At 42.2% G+C, this 23,819-nt stretch overlaps 1 protein-coding gene across 1 annotated transcript in view; it reads left to right on the top strand.

Annotated features, from left to right (window-relative positions):
• Positions 1–23,819, top strand: part of PHEX (phosphate regulating endopeptidase homolog, X-linked) — a 107,854-nt gene that overhangs the window by 14,726 nt on the left and 69,309 nt on the right. The window contains exons 4-9 of the mRNA XM_009893105.1: positions 8,593–8,679; positions 9,760–9,986; positions 13,227–13,295; positions 15,315–15,431; positions 21,403–21,486; positions 21,797–21,942. Coding sequence (XP_009891407.1) covers positions 8,593–8,679; positions 9,760–9,986; positions 13,227–13,295; positions 15,315–15,431; positions 21,403–21,486; positions 21,797–21,942 — 730 coding nt within the window. The remainder of the gene's footprint in view (positions 1–8,592; positions 8,680–9,759; positions 9,987–13,226; positions 13,296–15,314; positions 15,432–21,402; positions 21,487–21,796; positions 21,943–23,819) is intronic.

The raw sequence follows: 23,819 nt of genomic DNA on the forward strand, positions 1-23,819 counted from the left end.
CTTCTCCCCAGGCTTCTAGATGCAAAGCAGCTCTGAAATGGAAGCTGGACAGGGGTATTAGTGTGGCGGTTTGACCTGTGCTAATAAACCAGCTAAGAGGGATAAAGTTGTAGTGAAACATTAAATGTTGTGTCCTACAGCAGGAGTTGTCCATGTCTTTTTCAGGAGAGTGCTCTGAGAGAATAAGAATAATCTTGGCTTTACTATACTTCTCTTGTTCCAAAGAAATATGTAAAGCTTTGAAATATGTCTGTTAATCCTGTCACTTTCTTTTAGAACATATATATGTGTGTGTGTATATGTATATATACATATTCTTCACACTCCCCTCTATACGCCTCTCCAGCTGTAGGGGTCAGGCTTCCAAACTGATGAAAACAAAAATATATATATCAGGATTTCTTCTTTGACGATCTTGTAACCTGGACTGTTTGTGTTGCAGTCTAGAAACTCCTATCTTCATGCAGCAAGACAGGGAAGTTACCATTGGTCAAGCGATCACAACAGTCTTGTGTATAATTTTAGATCCTGTGGCCAGTGCTTTAATTTTGAGGTTAGAACATTGTGCCCCTCATAGGCCTTCATCCATAAAACACTAGCACTGCCAGCTCTCCTTCACTTAGGTTCGGGCTCTGCAAAAAAGGAATTGGAAACCAGATACTCTAAATGAACGTCAGCTGACCCCAAACCATTCTGAAATAATCACTCTTGGAACATGCAAGCTCGCATTACTGTAATTAAGACTACGTTTGTCTAGTTGTGATTTCCGTAACAGCAGAGTGGTTCTGAAGTTTTTTTTGCGTGCCCTTTGGCATCCTGGCCAAATCATTGCTCTGCAAACTTACTCTACTTGACTTCTTAAACCTGGTGCACTGGGAGTTTGAAGAAAGGGAAATGTCTTCAGGACACAGCTGGAGTTCTTAGATACCCTCAGTGGCACAAGTGCAGCTGTCTACTTGGACTTTAAGGGTTACAGTTGCTTTTCAGGAACTCTTTAGCCATAGCTCTTTAGTGTGAAGAAAATATGGGATTAAAGGGTTAGACGTTCTTAATGAGGACTAGATTAATCATAATTATCTTATGGCTCAGGGAATGATATTCTGCACACAAATGTTGTGTGTTTGGTTTAAATGCCAAATTCAAACCAAGGTGTGAATAAGTTTTTCTCTGCTTTTAAGCTGAAATTCCTCACAGGACATCCGTAAAACCTCCTGCTGCTGGCATCAGAGGGTCCCCTGCAAATTTCCAAAAGATAACTCGGGTTTTGTTTCTTCACAGAGGTAGCACATAATAGTGCTGACCTGGGAAGGTAACACAGCTTGTGACTGATAGCTAGAGATGGGTGAGCACCTTTTTTAATTATTCTTGTCATCAGTTTAGAAACCTGACCCCTATAGCAGTATAGCAGCATAGAGGGGAGGGTGAAGAACAGAGTCTTTATTGCTCAAGAACTGAAAGAGAAATCCACCTTCTCTGTCATCAGGTATTTGCAAAGAAAATCCCTTTCCACAAGCAGAGTTTCTGCATTTTTGGTCTAAGAAACTGAAGAAGCTCATAAACGTGCAACATGGAACAAATATCTGGTTGCTAGCTACTGCTACCCAAAGGGAGATCATGCTGTTGCATGAGGCTTTGATAGGGCCTTACTGTGGACATAGTTGATGACAGAGCATCTTCTGCCTTTGGCCCAGTGAGTGAGTAGGCATCGGCTCCTGGGAAGCCCTTGGGCTGCTTTCTGGATCCACTCCTGAAAACAGTGCATTACAATTTGCTTTCAGTTGTAGTACTGAGCATCATCTGGGCAATGCTGAGCAACTCCCACTGTCACTGAGATTTCGGGGGTTGAGGCACATTCATCACCTCCAAAGGATCAAGCTCTTTGAGCGGCTGGATCAAGTTGAGCAAGCTTTTTGCTCATAAAGGAGCACTGGTCCAATCAGTAGGATTCTGACATGAGTTAGATAAGGGGGAACTAATTCTCTGTGGCTCACTTTCTTTATCTGCAACAATGGATAATGGCTGTATCTCCTTGGTCCCACATGTCTAAGAGTGCTTGGAGATCCTTATCCTAAATGTATAGAATGCAATGCCAGGAGTAACCATTAGATTATCTCCTGTGACCTTTCTTGTATCACAGACAATAACATTACCTATGTAACGCAGCTCAATAGCTTGCACTGGGATAAAACATAATTCACATTGGGCTAAAGCTTATCTTCCAAAATAGCATCAAGTCCTGAAGCCATTAAGGGCCAGAGAAGCCACTATCTCCTCTGTTTGCTTGGCTCCAGTGGTTAATCACTGTCACTGCTGAATTTGTCTTCACCTTCCAACTGTTGGGATTTCTTTCTGCCTTTTTTTTCAATAGACTAAACACCACTTCGGCACCAAGCATTTTCTATTGGTGAAGAACTTTCATACTGTAATCCCATCACCCTTCCACCATCTCTCTTGTAAGACAAATCATACTCCCTCACTGCATGGCTTCTTCCCCTGCCACCCCACCGCCCCCACCCCCCCGCTTCTATTTCTCAAGCCACTCCACCCAAAGAAAAACCCAAATGTTTGTGATATTTTTCTGCACTCTGTCCAGCTGCTCAACACTATTTTTAAAATATGGGCAGCTGAAGGGCAGGTAGTATTCCAGTCTGTCTCACCAACCTGTGTACAATAATAAGATCATCTCCCCACTTCGATACGTCTCCGGTTTTGCAATCTAAGACTGCTGTTTGCTTTAGCATTGCCCTGGGAGTTCATATGGAGTTACTTGTCTGCTTCTAGCTTTTCACTCCTCTGGAGTTACAACTTTCCAGGAAACGGGATGTCCCCTTGGGGCTCTTGTAGAGCTGTTTGGTTTTTTTGGGGTTTTTTTTTTTGTTTTTTTTTTGTTTGTTTAAAGTCCGAGCATATTCTCACTGGGATATTTGCACGTGCAGTTGTTTTTCTTCAAGATGCAAAGCATTGTAATATATTTCAGATCATTGTCATATCAGATATGTGCAAACACTTCAGTTTGCATTTTCCACATATGGCAAATGTTTGTAAAAGGATAAGGACAAAAATGAATGGAAAAAAATGCTACTATCTTTACTAGCACAATATATTCTCCATACCTAAGGTTGGAAAGTGCAGAGAAAGCTTACATTTTTCTCTCTAGAATAAGAAATAAGCTTAGTGCACCACATAGTCTCTCTCATGAATGTGACTCAACTACGTATGTAGAAAACTATCTGATAGCATACAGAATATATACAATCTGCAGATAAATTGAATCACTGTTCCTAACCTGAATTAATAGTATGCATGTTTCTTTTCCCTGCAAATCTGGCTGTACAATCCCTTTTTCATGCACTCTAAGTCAGAAGAGAGAAAGGTACAGGATTTCTCAGTGCCATAAATAAAATACGGTGGTTGAAAACCAAAGTGAAGCTGTGTGAAACAGTAGGCTGGAAAATCAACAAGGGCTAGAAATGGAAAGTAAGATTAAAGGTAACACTTAGCCACAAGACTATCCTTAGCAGTTTCAGAATAGTATGCAGTTAAATAAACACACGCACACACTAGCACAGCTTACTTCGTAAAGTGAATTGCTCTCACTTTTAACAGCAGATGATTGCTATTTACTGTAGGGTAGTGAACCACAGGAAGTTCGCCTTTTTTAGCCCTCTTGCCCTGGAAAAGCACCGTCTGACGGCAACTCAATATAAACCTCCTTCCTTCCCTTCCTGACCCCAGCTCCCTGCCCCTCCAAGCTGTGACTTTTTTTTTCCTTAACAGTCTGTCTGAGCATCTACCATTCAGACAACTGAGGATCATTCCCAGCTATGGCGTGTTTTTTGTTGGCGATGCTGAGTCTTTGTGTTTTGTGCAAGAGCCAGGGAGAGCAGTGATGCAAACCCACCCGACCTGGGCTGCCAGAAGTACAAGAACTTTGATTTGCCACGAGAACCTCCCCGCCCTCGGCTCCTTGGTAGATGAAAATGAATGATGAAGCAATTTGCAACCTCAGAAAGTTTAGGATGTCATGAACCCCTTTAACCAGTTTCTGACTGTGCAAATGGTAGTTGCTTGGTGTGATGATTTATGTTATTTCAGCGCTGCGGAGCAGAATTACCAATAGGTTTTGACACTTGCCATAACTAAGTTTTATGTGAAGGGAAACATAAATCTTGCATCTGGGCATCCTGTGCGTACGGAAACATGGACAACGAGGTGCTGAGATCAGTAGCACAGGCCAAGATCCCTTTTATCCCAAAGAGAATGACTTTGGAATTAATTTGAAAACAAAGGAAGTAAAAGACGTGACTGAATAAGAGCTGCTTTGCTAAAACAGCTATTGAAAATTGTACTTTGCATTTGGCTGGGGAAACATGATCACAGACTTTATATTCACAGTGGCTTAAGATACACTGGTTCACTCTGCTTGTCCTGGTGGTTTTTGGCTATGATATTCTGCTTTGCATTTGCAGCAGTCTAGTGTTATAAGTCAGTAGCAGCAATAAGTTGTTAAGTTGTGGTTACTGTTACTAATAATCCTGTACTCTTTCAGAGGGTTGTAAATCAGCTTAGATTGTGGGGTTTTTTTAGTCTCTTCAGCTAGATTGCCATTCCATCTTTAGCACTGTAACATTTAACTGAGAGCTAAGAAATGAATTATTATTTCAAGGGGTTTTTTTGTTTTGTTTTGTTGTTTTTTTTTAAATATCATTGGAATGCTGTGTGTTTCCTAGTCTGGTCAAAGCCATTTGTTCCTAAAAATTCTTATTGAAAGATAAAGCTAAAAGACGCTGATTGAAGCTGGATAAAATTTCTTTCACAGTCAGTGAATCTGGTGAAGGATATATTTTTTAGTCTATTGAAACTGTCAAGTTGCAATCAGTTAATGTTTGGAGTCCTAAAATGGAAGATTACTTTAGGGAGTTGGAGCTTTTCATTTTGCAACAAGAAAACCGAGTTAAAAAAAAAAAAAAGCTGCAAGAAGAACAAACTCAATGTTCTTCTTTCCCCTGTGTGAGCTGCTCTAGTCAAGATGCTGGTAACCCTGATCTCCCTAACTTGGCCACAGTTTTTAATTCCAGCCACTGGACTTTAGAAAAAACTATTAGACTGAACTTCTCAGTGGATTTGTATGAATACACACAATCTCCTCGAGAGGGATGAGAGCAGGCATTTGGAAAGGCAGAGTAGGGAACTCAACAGCAGGTCTGTTGGTATCTCACCAGGCTGAACATTAACGGATCTGGGGTGGTCTTTCTCTTCCCGTCCCTTGGAAGACCTCATAAGTTTTGCTTTCATTCTGGTGTCCAAACAGAAAATATCTGAAGCCATTAAATTTTTTCAAGGTGGAAAGATAGTCCTCCCAGCCAGCTATAGTTAGAAGCTGAATTTTGGCAGAGTGGCTGTATTTGCTCTTCTGTTGGTCATCAGCTGGCATTTGCCTCAGTGTAGATGAGAGCCTGAAATGCCACGTCGCACATCAAGAGATGGAGGGCTGTTCGGAGAGTGCCTCTCTGTGCTGGTGAGAGCGCAGGATAGCCCCGAGGTAGGTCTGTTCAACTTGCGGAGGTCCTTGGAGAGTGGACACTGTTGAGCTGCAGCTCTTCAAAATGCTGCACTGCAGAGCTCAGCGTGCACTGATCCACACAATTAGAGATGCTCAGTGCAGGAGGGGGCTGTCACAGCCTGCTACTACAGCCAGGCTACTCACAGTACCTGACATTGCTAATTTAAAGACAGCTTGATGCGTCTCCATTGATTTCAATCACAGTATTGACTTCCTTTCCATGGATACAGCAACCCATAGATAGACTAATGGATTACCTGTGTTTTTGATTAGTATGCATCGCTTCTCGCCTTTTCTTGCTTTTCTTCTTTAAGAAGAATTTAAATATTCAAGGACATGTAAAATCCACATGTATTTGTGAGTTAAATAAGAAGTGCATTTCTAAACCTTGTATTTAGATTTTATACTACCTATTGCAGTAATCAAGTGGAGGTGACCACTGCTCCAGGTTTGAGCTTCTAAATATTTGTGAAAACTTGAGGTTAAGGCTGAGGAACCTCTATAGCCTAAAGAGCACTCATGGATCACATCCCCAATTTCAGTGTCCACAGGATTCAACCATCTTACTAAGGCTTTCATGTTTGATCACTGGATTTGACGTCATCAGAATCAAAAATTTTCTTCATAAAATGAAGAATTCTGAGCAAAATGGCAGCATCTACCCCAATCATTCTTTGCAATAGTGCAGGGACTGTTACAGCTTCGTTCTGTCGCATAATGAGATGGCTTGATGGGAAAACACCAGGTCTGATTTTATCAGGATTTTATGTAGGTGTATTCCTAGAGTTGATTTTATTTTATTGGATCTCATCCTCTCTATCTCTCCTGAGCTTTAGCTAGGCTTTAGCCATTGAATTTTATTAGCTTCAAAATTTCATGGCTGTGAAGCTCATTGGCAAGGAACAGAAGTTATTGCAATGGCTTTAATAGGAGTGTATTTTTTCATCCTTAGTTTTGTGGAGGTTTCATTTATAGTTTCTTTTAAAATGCCATTCTTAAAACATGAATAGATCTGATTATTCTGCTAAGAACTGTGCACACTGAAGATATGTGTCAATGATTGGCATTATACTGTATTTAACAAGCTAAGAAATATTAACAATTTGAGGATTTGAAATCAAAGCTATTGTGAATCCTCTCCAGCAGTATTTTTAGGAAAAATCTTATCTATAACTAAAAGTGAATGATCTCATTACATCTCTCAAGGATCCAAGCAAACGAGTTGGGTTTTTTTTTGTTGTTCTGGGATTTTTCAGTTTTTTGTTTTTTTTTTTTTTTAAGGAGAAAAGCAATTGGAGGGAGAGAACAAGTGGCATTTGCTCATCACTGGGTATTCTATGACTATTAAACACTTTGAGGTCAGCAGTATGGTCTCCTGAGTGTTCACATGAGCTCAGGTGGGGAATACCTGAGTGGTTCGGCATGGCAGGGTGTGAGGGAAATCCTGCAAAATAAGTGTCTTCAGATCCTACCTCCAGCTGTGAGTTCCTAATACTGAGTGGAACAGCGCAAACCCAGACCATTGTCAGCTACAGAACCTAGTGGTATCACCCAGCTGGACTTCTGTCTCCTGGGAGAGGTGACATTGGAGAGAGGATTCTGGCGAGCTGCTGGGAAGGGCAGGGGCTGGAGAGCAAGCAGCAGCCCGTTTGCAGGAGATGGCTGCTCTTGGAGGGCAGCAGCACCACCTCTTCAGCACTCCACATCACCCCAGCCAGTACTGGCAGGGAAGAATGTTGCGTTGACACCTGATAAAGCTCTATGTGGAAGAGGTTTGGTTTTGCCGTGGCTGGTGTTATGAAGTCCCAAGCAATGGGCCACTGGGACTCTTGCGTTGCGCTTTGTTCCCCCTTTTTGTGCGGGGCATGCTTCTTAGCTCAGGCACAGCACCACACAGAGCCGATCTCCACTGTGCCTTTGCTCATTTGAAGGCCAGAGCACTGAGGAATATAGAGAAGGCACTCTTGAATATTTCAAAGCTTTTTGGCTTTGGCTGAGCATACAACAGGAGGGACTTGGGATGGTTCCAGCAAAGCCACTCTCTCCAGTGGTCCCAGTAACAGTAAGGTAATGCTGTGCAGGACATGTTTGGGTCTTCAGAACCAGGTGAGGTCCGACAGGGTTTTCTAGCCCTGTCTCTGTGCTCTGCCTTAGTACTGCCCTGCATCTCTTGGCCGTGGAAGTGTTCGTGCTATGCTGTACCTGAGCAGATGGATCTTGCTGAAGCTAAGCTCCCTCTGCGTTTAGCCTTAGTATGTGTATCTGCAGCTGCATCATGGCTGATTTACAACCAGGATAAAATGACTTGAGGCAGACGAGATTCAGATGTGCTTTTCATGCTATTTCACTTCCATAACATAATGTGAGGAATGCAAGGAATGTAGAGAGATGACAGCTTAGAAAAGCTAGTTTGGCTTTCAGGCACCAAGGAGGTTGACACCTATAGCGTGAGGGAGCTATATAGTGCAGCTTTTCAAATAGTAGTTGGACACTTGGCCTTCCGTGTCATTTAACAAGTCTGAGGTTATGTGTGTTTGACAGACAACAGGGCAGTTCTCTTGCTTTCTTTCAGCAGCAGCAGAGCTGGTAAAAGTGAACACCAGCTGTCTTGCTCCTGGGATCCTGTCACCTTCTCCATTAGGCCCCAATTTCATAACATACCAGCACCAGAGGCTGAGCCACTTGAAAGAATTCCTGACTCTCTGCCCTGTGCATTAGTTCCCACCCTCACCCCACGATTCCCTGTCCCCTCAGTTTGCTGAGAGTGGCTCTTTTATGAGGATGAGTAATAAGCATTATCTGTCAACTGCCTTTAAACCAGTTCTGTTATAAACAAATAAATAAATAATTATTCTCTATTGGTGATCAAAAAAAGTGCAATTATGTCTGTGTTGCTGCTTAAGAAAACACATGTGGAACCTCATCCTTAATGAAACAAATGCTATGATTAAAGCAAATGCTGAGACAGGCAAACAGACGGTTCTTACATTTTCCGATGTATTGAAAAAAAATTTCATTTATTTTTTCAGCATTGCTTGAGAAACCCATCAGCAAGAGACGAGACAGTGAAGCTGTACAGAAGGCCAAGATCCTTTACGCATCCTGCATGAATGAGAGTAAGTGGCCTGATTTGAGAGGGATACATATGCGTTACCTGTGTTTATAAAGGCAGGCTTTTTTGCTCTCTGTTGAGCTCTGTGAAGCTTTGTGCGGATGCACAGATTTCACTGATTTGGATTCAACTGAATGCAGAGGGTCTTCTACATGTTTCTGAAGCTGGCTGTTGAGACTGAGGTACACCAAGGCACAAGAAGTCAGTTTTACAGAGACCTCTGCTTGTCAGGGAACCGTAAGGGGATATTTATCTGTGCAAAATGATGCCAAAACCATGCCCGGGCTGTGTGGTGGTAGTGTCTGGTAAATCAGAAGAGCCCTCTGATTAAATTCTCGTACACTTTCAAGAGCCGGTTGCTCAGGACCTTCTACTTTTCTCTAAATCCATTTAATCAAAACACAGGGCTAGGTATAGACAGCCCTGGACTCTTTATCTTCATGTTGTCTGCACGTCAAGCAAGTTTGGACGGGCACCACTATAGCCACATTTGCGGAGTGCTGTTCCTGAGCTTGTAAATGTTGCTGTGAGGTGATGTACACTAGGTTGGGACACATCACTACATTTATGTAGCTGCATGGGTGAAAGGTGAGTTAGGAGGGAGTGGACTTTGTCCTTCAAAGTGCCCTTTGTCCTTCTGACTCTTTCAGACTTTATTTCCTGCACAGTTTTCTTCCAGCACGCCCTGAGACTGACTGTCAGCAATTGAGACAGCGCGCCCTGCAGCCTTGGTGCTGAGACACTGACCCTTCTAGCTTTGATTGTGTACAATAACCCCCTCTCAGAAACCATGAGGTTTCTGTGCTTGTTCCTAAGGGAGGAATGTTTTTTTAATTGACTTAATTCCAGCCCTTGTCTTTTTTGAAAGGCACTGATTTGCCTCTCTTATTCTTGATGCAGATAAACTGGGTTGGACTCCCGCACGCTTCTGTGCTCACAGGCAGAGCTGAGGCTTTGGTTTTCAGCTATTGTGTTTTGTCTTGCCTAGAAATCGATCAACGCCAATAAATCTTTGTGTCTCGTGTGGCTGCTGCTAGATTTGAATTGTCTGGAATGTAATTGTTGTCACACTTTGACATTTCAGATAAAATTGAAAAAGCTGACGTGAAACCCCTGTTAAGTATACTGAGGCATTCACCCTTCCGCTGGCCTGTGCTGGAGTCCAACATTGGACCTGAAGGGCTTTGGTCAGAAAGGAGGTTTAGCTTAGTACAAGCCTTGGCAACTCTTCGTGGTCAATACAGTAACTCCGTCTTCATCCGTTTATATGTGGCTGCTGATGACAAAATCTCCCATCGGTATATCCTGAAGGTACAATATAGCATATCTAATAGGTTACTTTGCATGGTATTTTGTGGTCACATTTTTTTAAAAACATGTTTACATGCCAGATGTTTACACTTGAATATTGCTCCTATTGTCTACTGACTTACAGATGTACATAGGTGCCAATTTGTGGAAATATGGAAGCCACTAGGAACTGCATGCTATTGAAAAACATTTCTGTACAGGGTATTTTCTCCTTTCAAATGGCACAAAAAGGTAAAATACGTTCCCAGTGGACCAATGTCCAGGGCCTCTGCTGAAAATGATAGAGGGGGATATCTAGTCCTGAGGGTGCTGCTTATGACTCATCAGTTGCATGAAGAATGTTTTTTGTCTGTGAAGATGAAGAATTGTGCATCAGTATCAGACATTTTGACCTTGAGTGATTTTTCTTGAGATAGGAACCCATTATCCTGTGCTTATACAGCACCTTACAACACATATGTATCCCAAACACTTTTAAACCTGAAATACAGAGTTTACCTTTTTACTGCCATGCTATTGCTTTTGGACCAAAGCATTACCAGTTTGTTCACAGTGCATGGCATTACACAACAGTTTAGGTTAGTGAGAAAAAAAACCCAAGAAATGTTGCCTCACTGTAGTCTGACAAAACTCCAGAGAGAATTGTATTACTGTGAGATGTCACCATGGCAAGACTGAGTGCCTGGGCCAAATGCATTGCTGTTTCAGAAGTAGAGGTGAGTAAACCAGAGTAGACCAGCCCTCCACTGTTACAAGAAAATAGTTTATGAAAGCAAGAGAGAAGGGACAAAGAAGAAAGTTATGATGCCATTCATCACAGCAAAATAGGATCCATGATCCTCAAGTTGCCAGCGTCTTGGCTAGCTGTAGGAATGTAGCCAAGAATACATTGTGTTTGAGGATCAAACAACAGTTAACTGTGGTGGTACTGGAGTGGATGTGGATTCTGAGTCAGTTCTTTGAAATGTCTTTTGACTGAGGCATTCAACTGGTATAAAATTGAAGGGTAACTTTTCCCCATGTCTAGGACATTTTTCTGAATAGTCAAGTCAACAGTATATCAACATTTTGCTGTATTAAAGATGTCATTCTGCTAAGATGCTGTTCAGATCCTGTCAGGATTGCTTTGGCTGGAGATTTGTTTAAAAGAACTGAAACAGCAGAATCAGGAGAGGTATTTAGGTATCTCCCATCATAATATTTCAGTCCAAGTCACCTGTCAGTGAAGGGCTGGGCAGTTTTATATATATCCTTATTGCTGGTCTCTTGGAAAGGAATTACACCTAGCAGTATCTTCACTCAGTATGCTTTGTGGCACCTACGAATTAGGTACCTAAATAACTGAAGCACTACGTGCTATGAATAATATATTACTCTGTAGGATATTCAGTTGTTGTTCATTTGATTAAGAACTTGATCTGCAGAATGCATCAGCCAGTATTCTACTTTGTCTGTGTTTTAACAAATTCCCAGGGGTGCAGATGTACCATGGAGTATTTCAATCTGCTTGTGAAAACGGCTCTATTGCAAAATTCTTTTTGTTCAGCATTACAAAATCATGAATGGATCAGAAAAAAAGTAGAAACTCCAAATAAAACTTTGTTTGGTATTCAACATGATTTTTTTTTTTTATTGAGGGCTGAAGGTTAACTTTTTTGTGTTTCTCATATTTGTGCTTTCTTTGTTTTGATGGTTTGTCAAATCTAACTTTTAAGCCAGGAAAATTTGGTTGAGCATTTCATGCAACAGTCGTATAACTGAAATAAACCAAATAATCTGAAGTTAACTATTACCAGGACACACATACACAAAGCATAGAGGTATATTCTTTTTGCTTCGATATGCTGAAAAAAAGAAGGTGATACTGTTTTTCGAAGAATCAGAGTTGCACTGAGCATCACAGCTGCTCTCCTTTCAATGGGTGATTTGTTTTATTTGTTTATGGTGTATTTGGAAGGTTGAGAACATCAGCCAGTAGAGGAAAAGATGAAATTTATGCATTCATTTTAGATTCTAAGTTGTATTTATTTAGGCAATTTTTATAAATGTAGAAAATGTGAAATATAAATGGTGTAGAATTTGGATTAAAAAAGATGTGTGAAATTGTATGAATAAATACAATCTCTCTTTACTAGACTTATCTTTTAAAAATAAATACAGCATCAAAATAATAATTTTAGAACATCGAAACTGTTGTTTCTGCTCCAAACAGTATCTTATTCAGAGTTTGGAAGCTGGTTGAATTATGCTTTCAGCTTCGGCTTCCATACCTTAACCTAACCTTATCACATTGAAATGTTTTGGGAAATCTTAGTTTCCAGTAGTAATTTGAAGATATATGCTGTGCTGTGAGTTTTGCCTGGTTAGCAACTTGAAGCAGTATGCAAATACTCCCATGTAGTCATTTCACTCAAAAGACTCAGTGCAGATCTCAATGAACTTTGAGGACTGATTTAGAAATTACCTTGAGGACCTTATTCCAATATTAGGGTGCTGTAGACCAACAAATTTGCTCTGTGTTTAGATCAAAAAGAGAAGTGAAAGTCAAAGATCCACCTGGATCTATCAGACATCTTTAGCTAATGTACTGGAGACATAACGATTTTCTGTGCATTTACGCAATCATTTCCGTGGCTGGTATCCAGCTGTTTCAGTATATCCATTGAAAAAGCCAAATACAGCAGTCAGTGCTGGTCTAGGGTAAAGCTCAAAAGCGTAACCTCAATTTCAGTCAAAGAAGGCTAACGATACTTTCCAGATACACAGCAGCTAACGTGCCCCTGCACCTAATGGGCATTTGGTCCATACGCAAATATTTGTCTCAGACTGACCCTTGTGCCCCTGAAATATGTGTAGGATGAATGGTCATCAGCACCAACTATTTGATCCTCTAAACCGAGTCCTATTGCATTACCTACTCGCCAAAGGAGCCATAAACACATCAATTATGTAGGTGATTCTTTGCTGTAGTAGGTGGCTTAGATATTGCTGGGGGCATCTGAGGCTCCCCAGATCACAGTAATGTGATTTAGGTAATGTCTTTCAGCACAGTGTAGCATTTTTCTGTTGTTTTGAAATCCTGTCAAACTCAGGCTGGTGCAGTGTATTATGTATTAGATATTTACACATATCGACCATAATTGCCAGAAAACCATAAACTCTTCCAAGGTTGCTTATAGGGCTACCTTTGAATTCTAATAAATTTACCTATTAAATGCTGGTTCTTGTTATTTTTAACAGCTTGACCAAGCAAGCCTCTCTCTTGCATCTCGAGAGGATTACCTAGAAAATACCACAGAAGCCAAATCTGTAAGTACTATTAACTGGAAATCAGAGTGACCATTTTTCCACTTGGTTTTTTTCATTGTTGCTTTTGTTTTGTTGAGCTCCAACCTGAGAAAGGGTTGTGGTTTGTTTGGATTTGGATTTTTCAGAATATCTTCCATCAGAAAACACCACCTCTACAAGCACGACTACCACAAACACTCTTGCAAAGTTTCTCAAATAAAGATTTTTGTAAGATTTGGGGTCCTCCCTGCTTTTCTTCCCCCTTGGAAGGGGTCTCTGGATTTCATCTTGTCCAACCCCTCTGCTCAAGCAGGGTTGAACTCTGGAGTATACTACTAGTGACTGGCCTCCAAGTGGACTTTGTGCTGCTGAGCACAACCCTCTGCACCTGGTCACTCAGCTCATTTTCAATCCACCTCACTGTGCACTTCTCTAACCTGTACTTTTTCAACCTGGTGAAGAACCACAACTGCTCTCCCCTCATCCACCAAGATATTAATGTAATTGTAGAGTGTTATCAGGCTGGTTAGGTGTGATTTCTCCTTCATAAATCCATGCTTACTGCTCCTGATCATCTTGTCTTTCATGTGTTTGGAAATAGTTTCCAGGATGATTTTCTCCGTCACCTTCCTAGGGATTGATATGAGGCCAACCGGCTTGTAGTTCCCTGAATCTTCCTTCTTGCATTCCTTGAAGACAGGGGTGATACTTGGTCTCTTCCAGCCTTTAGGAACCTCTTCCAATGGCTATGACCTTCCAAATATTATCCAGAACAGTATCAGCCAGCTCCCTCAGCACTCATGGGTGCAACCTATCAGACCCCCGGTTTATTTATGCCCACTTAGCTCTCTAATCTGGTCCCCTTCCGCTAAGGATAGACCCTCCTTGCTCCAGACTTCCCCTCTGGTCTCAGGGGCCTGGGATTCCTGAACGCCAGTCTTACCAGTAAAGACTGGAGCAAAGATGGCTTTGACTGTCTTGGCCTATTCAGTGTCATTTGTCACCCTGCTCTATTTAGCAGGCGATCTGTGTTCTCCCTAGTCTTCCTTTTGCTGTTATGTATTTGTAGAGTCTTTTCTCGTTGGTCTTCACATCCCTTGCCAGATTCAACTTCAGGTTGGCCTTGGCTTTCCTAACCATATCCCTGCAAAATTTGTCAGCAACTCTGTACTCCTGGGTCACCTGTCTGTGCTTCTACATCTTACACACTTCCTTCTTATATTTGAGTTTAGTTAGGAGTTCCCTGTACACTCATGCAGGCCTCCTATTATCTTTGCTTGATTTTCTACTTGTTAGAACGGACCTTTCTTGAACTTGGAGGAGCTCGGATAGAGCTTCATGCATTCACACTGGTCTCTCGCATAAAGAACAACTCCCCATCCACACTTTTCCAGCCTGTCCTTCCTAAAAATCCTGTATCCATCCATTGCAGCACTCCAATTGTGCAAGTTACCCCACTGTGTTTCTGTGATCTCAGTGAGGTCATAGCTCTGTAACTCCACACAGACTTATATCTCCTCCTGTTTGTTCCCCACCCTTGCCCACCCCCAGCCTACTGGTGGGGGGGGGAATCTTGGAGAGACAGCCTTGATGCTGTGTGAGCACTGCTCCATAGTACCCAAACCACTGGTGTGTTATCAGCACCTTTCTAGCTACCAGTACAAAGCACAGCACTGTGAGGGCTGCTATGAACTCCACCTCAGACAGACCCAATACACATACTTGTTGTCCAATCCCATAGTAAGAGCTGTAAATATTGTCAATGTAATCCAGAAGTGTCATTTGCATTCCCTGAGATATATACTCCATGAGGCACAGCATGTATCTGTCTGTCACACATAGTATGTTTACAGTGTTATTTCTCCTTTTTTCCTTGATGACAGCAGGCATCCAGGGTAAGGAAAACGCAACTTTGGTTGCTAGGGCATGAAAGTACAAAGTATTACACTCCATGCTATAGCTGGGCATTTCTGGTCTACTGCTACAGCTGTGCGTGAGAGCAAATCCAGTGGTCATTTCACTCTTTTTCTTTCTTTACAGTACCGAGATGCCTTTTTGCAGTTCATGATTGATACAGCAGTGCTTCTGGGTGCAAACGCTTCACGAGCCGAATCGGATATGAAGTCAGTTCTAAGACTGGAAGTTAAAATAGCTGAGGTTGGTAATCTACTGTGGGATTGGAGCTAGCTTTTTTTTTTAAAAAAAAGTGAAATCCTTTTTTAAAATGGAAAGCCATTATATCAACAGCCTTATCAATAGTGGGGTTTGGAAGTAGAAGGAAAGGAACCTGATGAAGAAAGGATGAATAGTATTCTTCACCTAGTCAGTTGTTAAACTTATTATTTTATTCTCAAGGGAAAAAAACCTTTGCCAAATACTCTTGGTCACAGAATCACAGAATAGTCAGGGTTGGAAGGCACCTCTGGAGATCATCTAGTCCAACTCCCCTGCCCGAGCAGGGTCACCTACAGCAGGTTGCACAGGATGGCATCCAGGCGCATTTTGAATGTCCCCAGAGTGGGAGACTCCACAATCTCTCTGGGCACCCTGGTCCTTTAAATTGTTGATATGTCAACCAGCCTTGCTAGAGATAAGCCTGGGGGTAGCATGTTTGAGGGATGGTGTGCTAGAGAGGTCCTTTGGTCTGCCACCTCAGTGGAGGTAGGGGATGGACATCCATGTGGCAGCAAAGACACAAGTGTTATTGATGTGTTAGAAACCACAGAAGTGCCTGAGAACTGTCATGTAGGAATTAGGGCTTCTCCCCCAAAAAGGTGGTGAGACCAATAGCCCAACTGAAGTGCATCTACACCAATTTGCTGGAAGCCATTGTGCAGCTGGAAAACTATGATATAGTTGCAATCATGGAAACATGGTGGGATGACTCACACAACTGGAGTGCTGCAATGGATGGCTATAAACTCTTAAGAAGGGATAGGCAAGGAAGGAGAGGAGGCGGGGTAACCCTGTATGTTAGGGAGTGTTTTGACTGTCTATAGCTTGATGACGGTGATGGTAGGGTTGAGTGTTTAAGGGTAAGAATCAGGGAGAAAGCCAACAAGGCAGATAACATGGTGGGAGTCTACTATAGACCACCCAAACAGGATGAAGAGGCAAAAGATATATTCTATAAGCAGCTGGAAGAAGTCTCACAATTGCTAGCCCTTGTTCTCATGGGGGAATTCAACTTACCAGGTGTCTGCTGGAAATACAATACAGCAGAGAAGAAACAGTCTAGGAGGTTGCTGGAGTATATGGAAGATAACTTCCTGACACAGTTAGCGAGTGAGTCAACTAGGGAAGATGCCTGACTAGATCTGTTGTTTGCGAACGGGGAAGGACTTGTGGTGATGTGGTGTTGGAGACTGTCTTGGGTGTAGCAATCATGAAATGATAGAGTTCTCAATTTTTGGAGAAGTAGGGAGGGGGGTTAGCAGAACTGCTACCTTGGACTTCCGGAGTGCAGACTTTGGCCTGTTTAGGAGACTGGTTGATGGTGTCCCTTGGGAGCGAGTCCTGAAGGGTAAAGGAGTCCAGGAATCCTTGGGAGCGAGTCCTGAAGGGCAAAGGAGTCCAGGAAGGCTGGAGATTCTTCAAGAAAGAAATCTTAAAGATGCAGGAGCTAGCCATCCCTGTGTGCCATAAGACGAGACGGTGGGGAAGAAGACCACCCTGGCTGAAGAGAAAGGTTTGACTGGAACTCAGGAAAAAAAATGAGAGTTTATGACCTTTGGAAGAAGGGGCAGGCCACTCAGGAGGACTACAAGGAGGTCATGAGGTTATGCAGGGAGAAAATTAGAAGGGCCAAAGCCCAAGACACAATAAAAAATGTTTCTGTAAATATATTAGCAACAAAAGGAGGGCCATCCTCTATTGGATGCAGAGGGAAACATAGTGACAAAGGATCAGGAAAAGGCTGAGGTACTTAATGCCTTCTTTGCCTCAGTCTTTAATAGTAAGACCAGTTGTTCTCAGGGTACCCAGCCCTCTGAGCTGGAAGAGAGGGATGGAGAGCAGAATGAAGTCCCCATAATACAAAAGGAGATGGTTAGCAACCTGCTACACCACTTAGATGCTCACAAGTCCATGGAATCAGATGGGATCCACCCAAGTGTACTGAGGGAGATGGCAGAAGTGCTCACCAAGCCACTTTCCATTGTTTATCATCAGTCCTGGCTAACCAGGGAGGTCCCAGCTGACTGAAAGTTAGCAAATATTATTCCCATCTACAGAAAGTGCTGGAAGGAGGATCCGGGGAACTACAGGCCTCTCCGTCTGACCTCAGTGCCAGGGAAAGTTATGGAGCCGATCATCTTGAGTGCAATCATGTGCCACATACAGGACAACCAGGAGATCAGGCCCAGTCAGCATGCGTTTATGAAAGGCAGGTCCTGCTTGACTAACCAGATCTCTTTCTATGCTTCATGGATGAGGGAAAGGCTGTGGATGTTGTCTACCTAGACTTTAGTAAAGCCTTTGACACCGTTTCCCACAGCATTCTCCTAGAGAAACTGGCTGCTCATGGGTTGGACGGGTGTACGCTTCACTGGGTAAAATACTGTCTGGATGGCCGGGCCCAAAGAGTGGTGGTGAATGGAGTTAACTCCAGTTGGTGGCCGGTCCCGAGTGCTGTTGCCCAGGGCTCAGTACTGGGGCCTGTTCTCTTTAAGATCCTTATCAATGACCTGAATGAGGGGATCGAATGCACCCTCAGTAAGTTTGCAGATGGCACCAGACAGCAACAAGTTGGGTGGGAGTGTTGATCTGCTTGAGGGTAGGAAGACCCTACAGAGAGATCTGGACAGGCTGGATCAATGAGCCAAGGCCAATGGTGTGAGGTTCAACAAGGCCAAGTACTGCGTCCTGCACTTAGGTCACAACAACCCCATGCAGCACTACAGGCTTGGGGAAGAGTGGCTGGAAAGCTGCCCGGTAGAAAAGAACCATGTGTTGGTTGACAGCCAGCTGAATATGAGCCAGTAGTGTGCCCAGGTGGCCAAGAAGGCCAACGGCGTCCTGGTCTGTAGCAGAAATAGTGTGGTGAGCAGGACTAGGGAAATGATCATCCCCCTGTACTCAGCCCTGGTGAGGCTGCACCTCAAGTACTGTGTTCAGTTTTGGGCCCCTCACTACAAGGCATTGAGGTGATGGAATGTGTCTGGAGAAGGGCAGCAAAGCTGGTGAGGGGTCTAGAGCACAAGTCTTACAAAGAGTGGCTGAGGGAACTGGGGTTGTTCAGCCTGGAGGAAAGGAGGCTGAGAGGAGACATCGCTTTCTACAACTACCTGAAAAGAGGCTGTAGCGAGGTGTGGATCGGTCTCTTCTCCCAAGTAACAAGTGATAGGACAAGAGGAAATGGCCTCAAATTGTGTCAGGGGAGGTTTAGATTGAATATTAGGAAAAATTCCTAAAGAATAGGCTGCCCACAGAATCAGTTGAGTTACCATCCCTGGATGTATTTAAAACATGTGTAGATGCGGCACTTATGAACATGGTTTAGTGGTGGACTTGACAGTGTTAGGTTAATGTTTGGACCCAATGCTTTTAAAGGTATTTTCCAACCTAAACAATTCTATGATTCTACAATTTTAATGTTGGGCAGAATTTGAGTCCCTGCTGTGCAGCTACATTTTGAATACATTACCGTGCATTCAAGAAGCAGACTGGGCTGATTCTCTGAGGAAGAGTCTGAAAGCAGTGCAAGACTGAGGTGGGATGTTAGTGTTTGGTAGTGGGAGTGGGGTGGTTACAGCAGCACCACAGTTAGCTCCTGAGCTGCTTTCACGGGGGCTGGCTCCTGGGAGAGAGGACGAGAAGTTCCATGAGTTTTAATTTAGGGGACCAGCTGAATTTAGTAAAGCTAAGCAGATTTAAATCTGGTACTCGCTTCTGACCAATTTACTTGGTGACATTTCGTGCCCCCTAATTTATGCATTAGGACTGCTGCAGTCTGAAGGAGCATTTCTGCTTCCCCGTATCCCTGTTTCAGTAGACTACTGCAGGAATCCCGCTCCTGGGAGCTGCAAGTACACTATCATTTCCACTTCTATAGCTAGAGAGAAGACTTAGCCTCAGCATTGGGAAACCAGCAGAAGTTAGGTCTACAAGACTTGACAGTGGTTTGCAGAACCGCCAGCTAAGCTGAGTATTTCTTCATACCGCCAAGGAAAGAAGCTATACCCTGTGAAATGGTGGGTCTCCTGCTAACACAGAAGCCTGTTGCACAGGACAGGTGATGCAGCAGATGACTTTTCCCTGGGTTCTGCTGTTGCAGTCTACAGGAGGAAAGGCAGTGATGTTTCTTAATGGTGTGTCTGTGTGCAGAATTGAGGGCCATCCACAATAGCGCTAAATCAGTGTTTCCATCTCTCTACTGAAAGAGATGATATTTTGTCAAACCTCTAAATAAAGCCCAATATTCAGCTTCAGTTACCTAGACTGGATGGACTAATGAGCAGATACTTCATTGTGACCCAGTACACTTGAAAACCATAAAATGTTTCTTCTGTTTATCAGTGATGTGGTAAGCAGATGCATCATTACCTCTGGTAGCTCTAATGCTTTATTTAACAAACGTCTTACAGAGCTTTAATTCACAAAGTATATGGGTGAAGTTGCCATATAAGATGACATGGATCATATAACAGCCCTTAGGATCAGTAATGCGTACCATTATGCAACAAGCCATACTTGCTCATGGCTACCTAATTTCCCTGTAGTACGAATAATCCTCCTAAAATATATCCAGATATTAGGCATGAGTCCAGGGACATGGATTGTTGCATAATCCCTAATGGGCACAATGATATATATAAATATCTTACTGTGATTTCAAAGGAGATACTCCTGTTTCTTGCTTGGGCTTTTACTGTATCGTGTGTTCCTCTGCAATTGTTTTAAGTGAATGTATATAATGGAAAAATTTTGGGCTCAGGAAGAGACAGCAACGATAAAGGGAGGATATTTTGGATATAGGGAGGAGTGACATGCTTTGAGAGACCTGGTTGTGTACAAGGAAGAGTTCAATTAGGTTTGAATTCCTGGAGGAAAAGGGAAAGTTTTGAGAGGAAAGGAGCAAGCAAGTTCAGGAAGAGTTTAAAGATTTGTCAGATAAATGAAATTTGCAGAAAGGGAGAAGAAAGTATTTTTTTTTTTTTTGTTTCTGTGTGGCTTGAGCAATAGTAAAGCCGCAGACACTTACTGGAGAATTTTGGTTGGAGAACTGCCAGCTGTCTGGTTTGTCTGGCGTCAATCTCTGTCCTCTTTAAACTGTACAGCGTACACCCTGTTGTATAGGATTTACCTTAGAGTGGGGCTGGAATTGCCATTGGGGATTCTTGTGTCTCTTGAACACTGAGAAAATTTTGAGCTATGTTTCGTAGTTGGCTTGTTCTTCTATTATGAACCATACTGCCATCCTGTAATCTGAATGTCCCTTTTCAGTTATAAAAGGACTTGCTTTATATTTAGAATCTCTTTTGCTATGACCTTGGACTTTGACGCTACAGATGATCCTGAGGTCTGGCTCCTCTGGTCACCCACTCGTGGTTGGAGAATGCTTTAAATCATGTCTGACCTGTATACCTGATTTTCCTGCTATGGAAATCAGGATGCTGGGGTAAAATGAGGAGAAATGGGTATATATCTGGCTCTTTCCTCAGATGGAGTCAGGCCGTAGCAAGAACATGTTCAAATCCAAGAGATGAGGTGTGCTTCCAGCATACGTATCTCAAATTTGACCTTTTAAGCTATACAGTTTGGAGTTGGCTTCCACCTGACATGATGAGATGAATAAGTGTTAATAGTCTAGGTGTGCTTCTCTCTCTTATGAATCAACATGCATTTCCTTAGTATAATCAGAGCTAAAATTAGTCTCATATATTCAAAGAAGGCATGCAGCTCATTAAATTCCCCAGTAATGAGTTAAACTGACAATGAACTGTGTTCCATTACTCCTAGTTAAATGCCATTCTCAGAAAGGGAAGTTAATGCCATGAATGCTTGGAAAACAGGTGGTGAGATATTTCTGCACTGGGATTATGATGGACAGTAATGACGTAAAAGCAGGTCCCTGCAAGATAATCTTTGGTTTGATGGTTTTTTTTTTTTTCTGTTTTTCACCCCCCAGATCATGATTCCATATGAAAATCGAACAAGTGAGGTGATGTACAATAAAATGAACATATCGGAGCTTAGTGCCATGATTCCACAGGTTGGTTGGGGATAATTGTAAAATTACTCTTTTAACATGTGACCTATATAATTAAAATCGTCTTTAGTGCACAGAGCAGCATGTTAAAGGAATATCATGAGGAATGCATGTACTCAGTTACAATATATGTTCTTTTAAATGCAGTTACAACTTTACTGAGGTTTGAAAACACATGTAATGACAAAGTACAATAGTTTCTAAATTTTTAATAAGTAAAGCTTCGAAACCATTAGTCTCAAAGGTGCAACTTAGTTAATAAGTAATCTCTCTTCATGATCTGTTTTAACTAGCCTTCTCTTTGTCATTGCAGTTTGACTGGCTGGGATACATCAAGAAGGTGATTGACACCAAACTCTATCCTGAGCTCAAAGATATAGGTCCTTCAGAAAATGTGATTGTCCGTGTTCCCCAGTACTTCAAAGATTTATTCAGGATACTAGAAAATGAAAGGAAAAAGTAAGGATCCTATGATGGTTTCACCCACACTTGTGAGGGGTCATAAAATGCTGGGCTTTTCATGATTTCTTCAGATGCTTCAGATATTCTTGGAATCAAGTCTCCAGGCAAAAGGTCTGTTTTGTTTTGTCTGAGTGAGCATGTAGATATTAGCTTGTGTGTAGCGGGAGAATTTGCAGTTTCAACACCTTTCTTTTTTATGGAAAACACAGGTTGCAGCAAAGCTCCTCTTTGCAGATGCATTCAGCATCTCTTACTTGTATAGGGTCTTGCATCTTGTGGAATCATTTACACCTGTAGAACATAGTTGTAAAATGCAGGTAGCTCAGATTAAACATAGTAGATGTGCTTTGCACAGGGAAGCAAGACAGCTTTGGACAGCGTGCTGCATGTGACAATGATATCCCATTTCGAAACACCATTATTGATGGCATCTAGGTGATTTCTGTGATAATTTGCTCTCTGCTGAGGCATGTTGTTGAACATTGTTGACAAAATATTGTTAGGCTGTTGTCTCCAAAAATCATTCTTTGCTGATTGTACAGTATGGCCACAACTAAATTTCCGTTTCAGAAGAAAAGACTAATTCATAAGCACTATTATTATATTGTTGCTCTATGTCTCCAGTGACAGAATGCTTATATTCATAGTACCTGTAAAATAAGACACAGATCAAACAATAAGAAAAATAAAAATGATTGATCTGCCTACAGATCATCAAACATCCTTTCTTTATAAAATTCAGACAAATATCGTTAGTGTGCGACCAATCTTAAACTACTGGAGAAAGTCTTCTAAATGGTTTGGGCTGTTCATGCTTTGTAACTCAGAGTTCGTAACATCAGTGGGGATAACGCAGTGATTTGGAAAGAGGAATTATGCCAGCCTGTGTGTCATGGCAGAAGGAGGATGGAGTAATGACCAGAAAGAATGGCAATGCCAGTCTTCAGAAAAGCTCAAGACCAGGTGCCTGACTCCCACGGGTCAGGGACGAGGGGCTGGGGGAGTAGGTAAATGCAGTGTCCGATTTCCAGTGTATTCATGCTGCGTATCTTATAGCTTATAATGGTTTAGGAATTTTCTGCTCTGTCTTACCCTAAGAAATGTTAGGAATGGCAAATGGTGCTAAACTCAGCCTAAGCAGACTTCAAATTCTTGTACGTAAAATCCATCCAAACAGTCACTGCGTGATAGCAAAGATCATGTTTATCTGTTAGATGATAATGTTTGTTACTTAAAATGTCATAGTCTGCTCCAGAAGTAACCTTGTTATCTGGCCTGAGAAAATGAGGAAATCATCTTAAAGCGAACTCCTAACAGTGAGGTCTTAACATTTCCCTGTAGGGTGAACTCTGAAAGCTTAACAAGGTTATTTTCTTTTAGGTAATCTCATTTGTCATTCTCCATATGATATTTTAAAGGTTAAATTAATACAAACAACATTAATTTAGTTTGCTACGGTAAGTATCTAGACCAAGCAAATTCCTAGTAAAGCATTCCAGAATTTTAGATTTGCTTCACTGATTAGAACGTGAATTAACTTCTTGTCATTTCAGGAGATGCAATGTCATTACAAGAAGCAGGTCCTTTCACCAAGTTCATATACTTTCCAGTTACAAACCTTCTATCCCTAAATATACTTTTATTCCAATGCCTTATGTGTCCCCTTTCCAGATGAGGACCCTGCTGGTATGGGTACTATTCAAAATGGCACAAAAAGATGGTTTGTGCCGCAGTGATCTGGCAAAGTACTCCATGAAGTTTGTTTCGGGTGGAGGGAAGGATGGAGCGAAAATTAAGTCTGGCTACGGAAGCAGTTCTTAGTGATGGAGGTGACAAGTTGTATGGAGTCACAATCATCATATTGAAAACTGCTC

This window comes from Charadrius vociferus, unplaced genomic scaffold (genome assembly GCF_000708025.1).
Source record: "Charadrius vociferus isolate BGI_N301 unplaced genomic scaffold, ASM70802v2 scaffold169, whole genome shotgun sequence".
Taxonomy (NCBI): Eukaryota; Metazoa; Chordata; class Aves; order Charadriiformes; family Charadriidae; genus Charadrius; species Charadrius vociferus.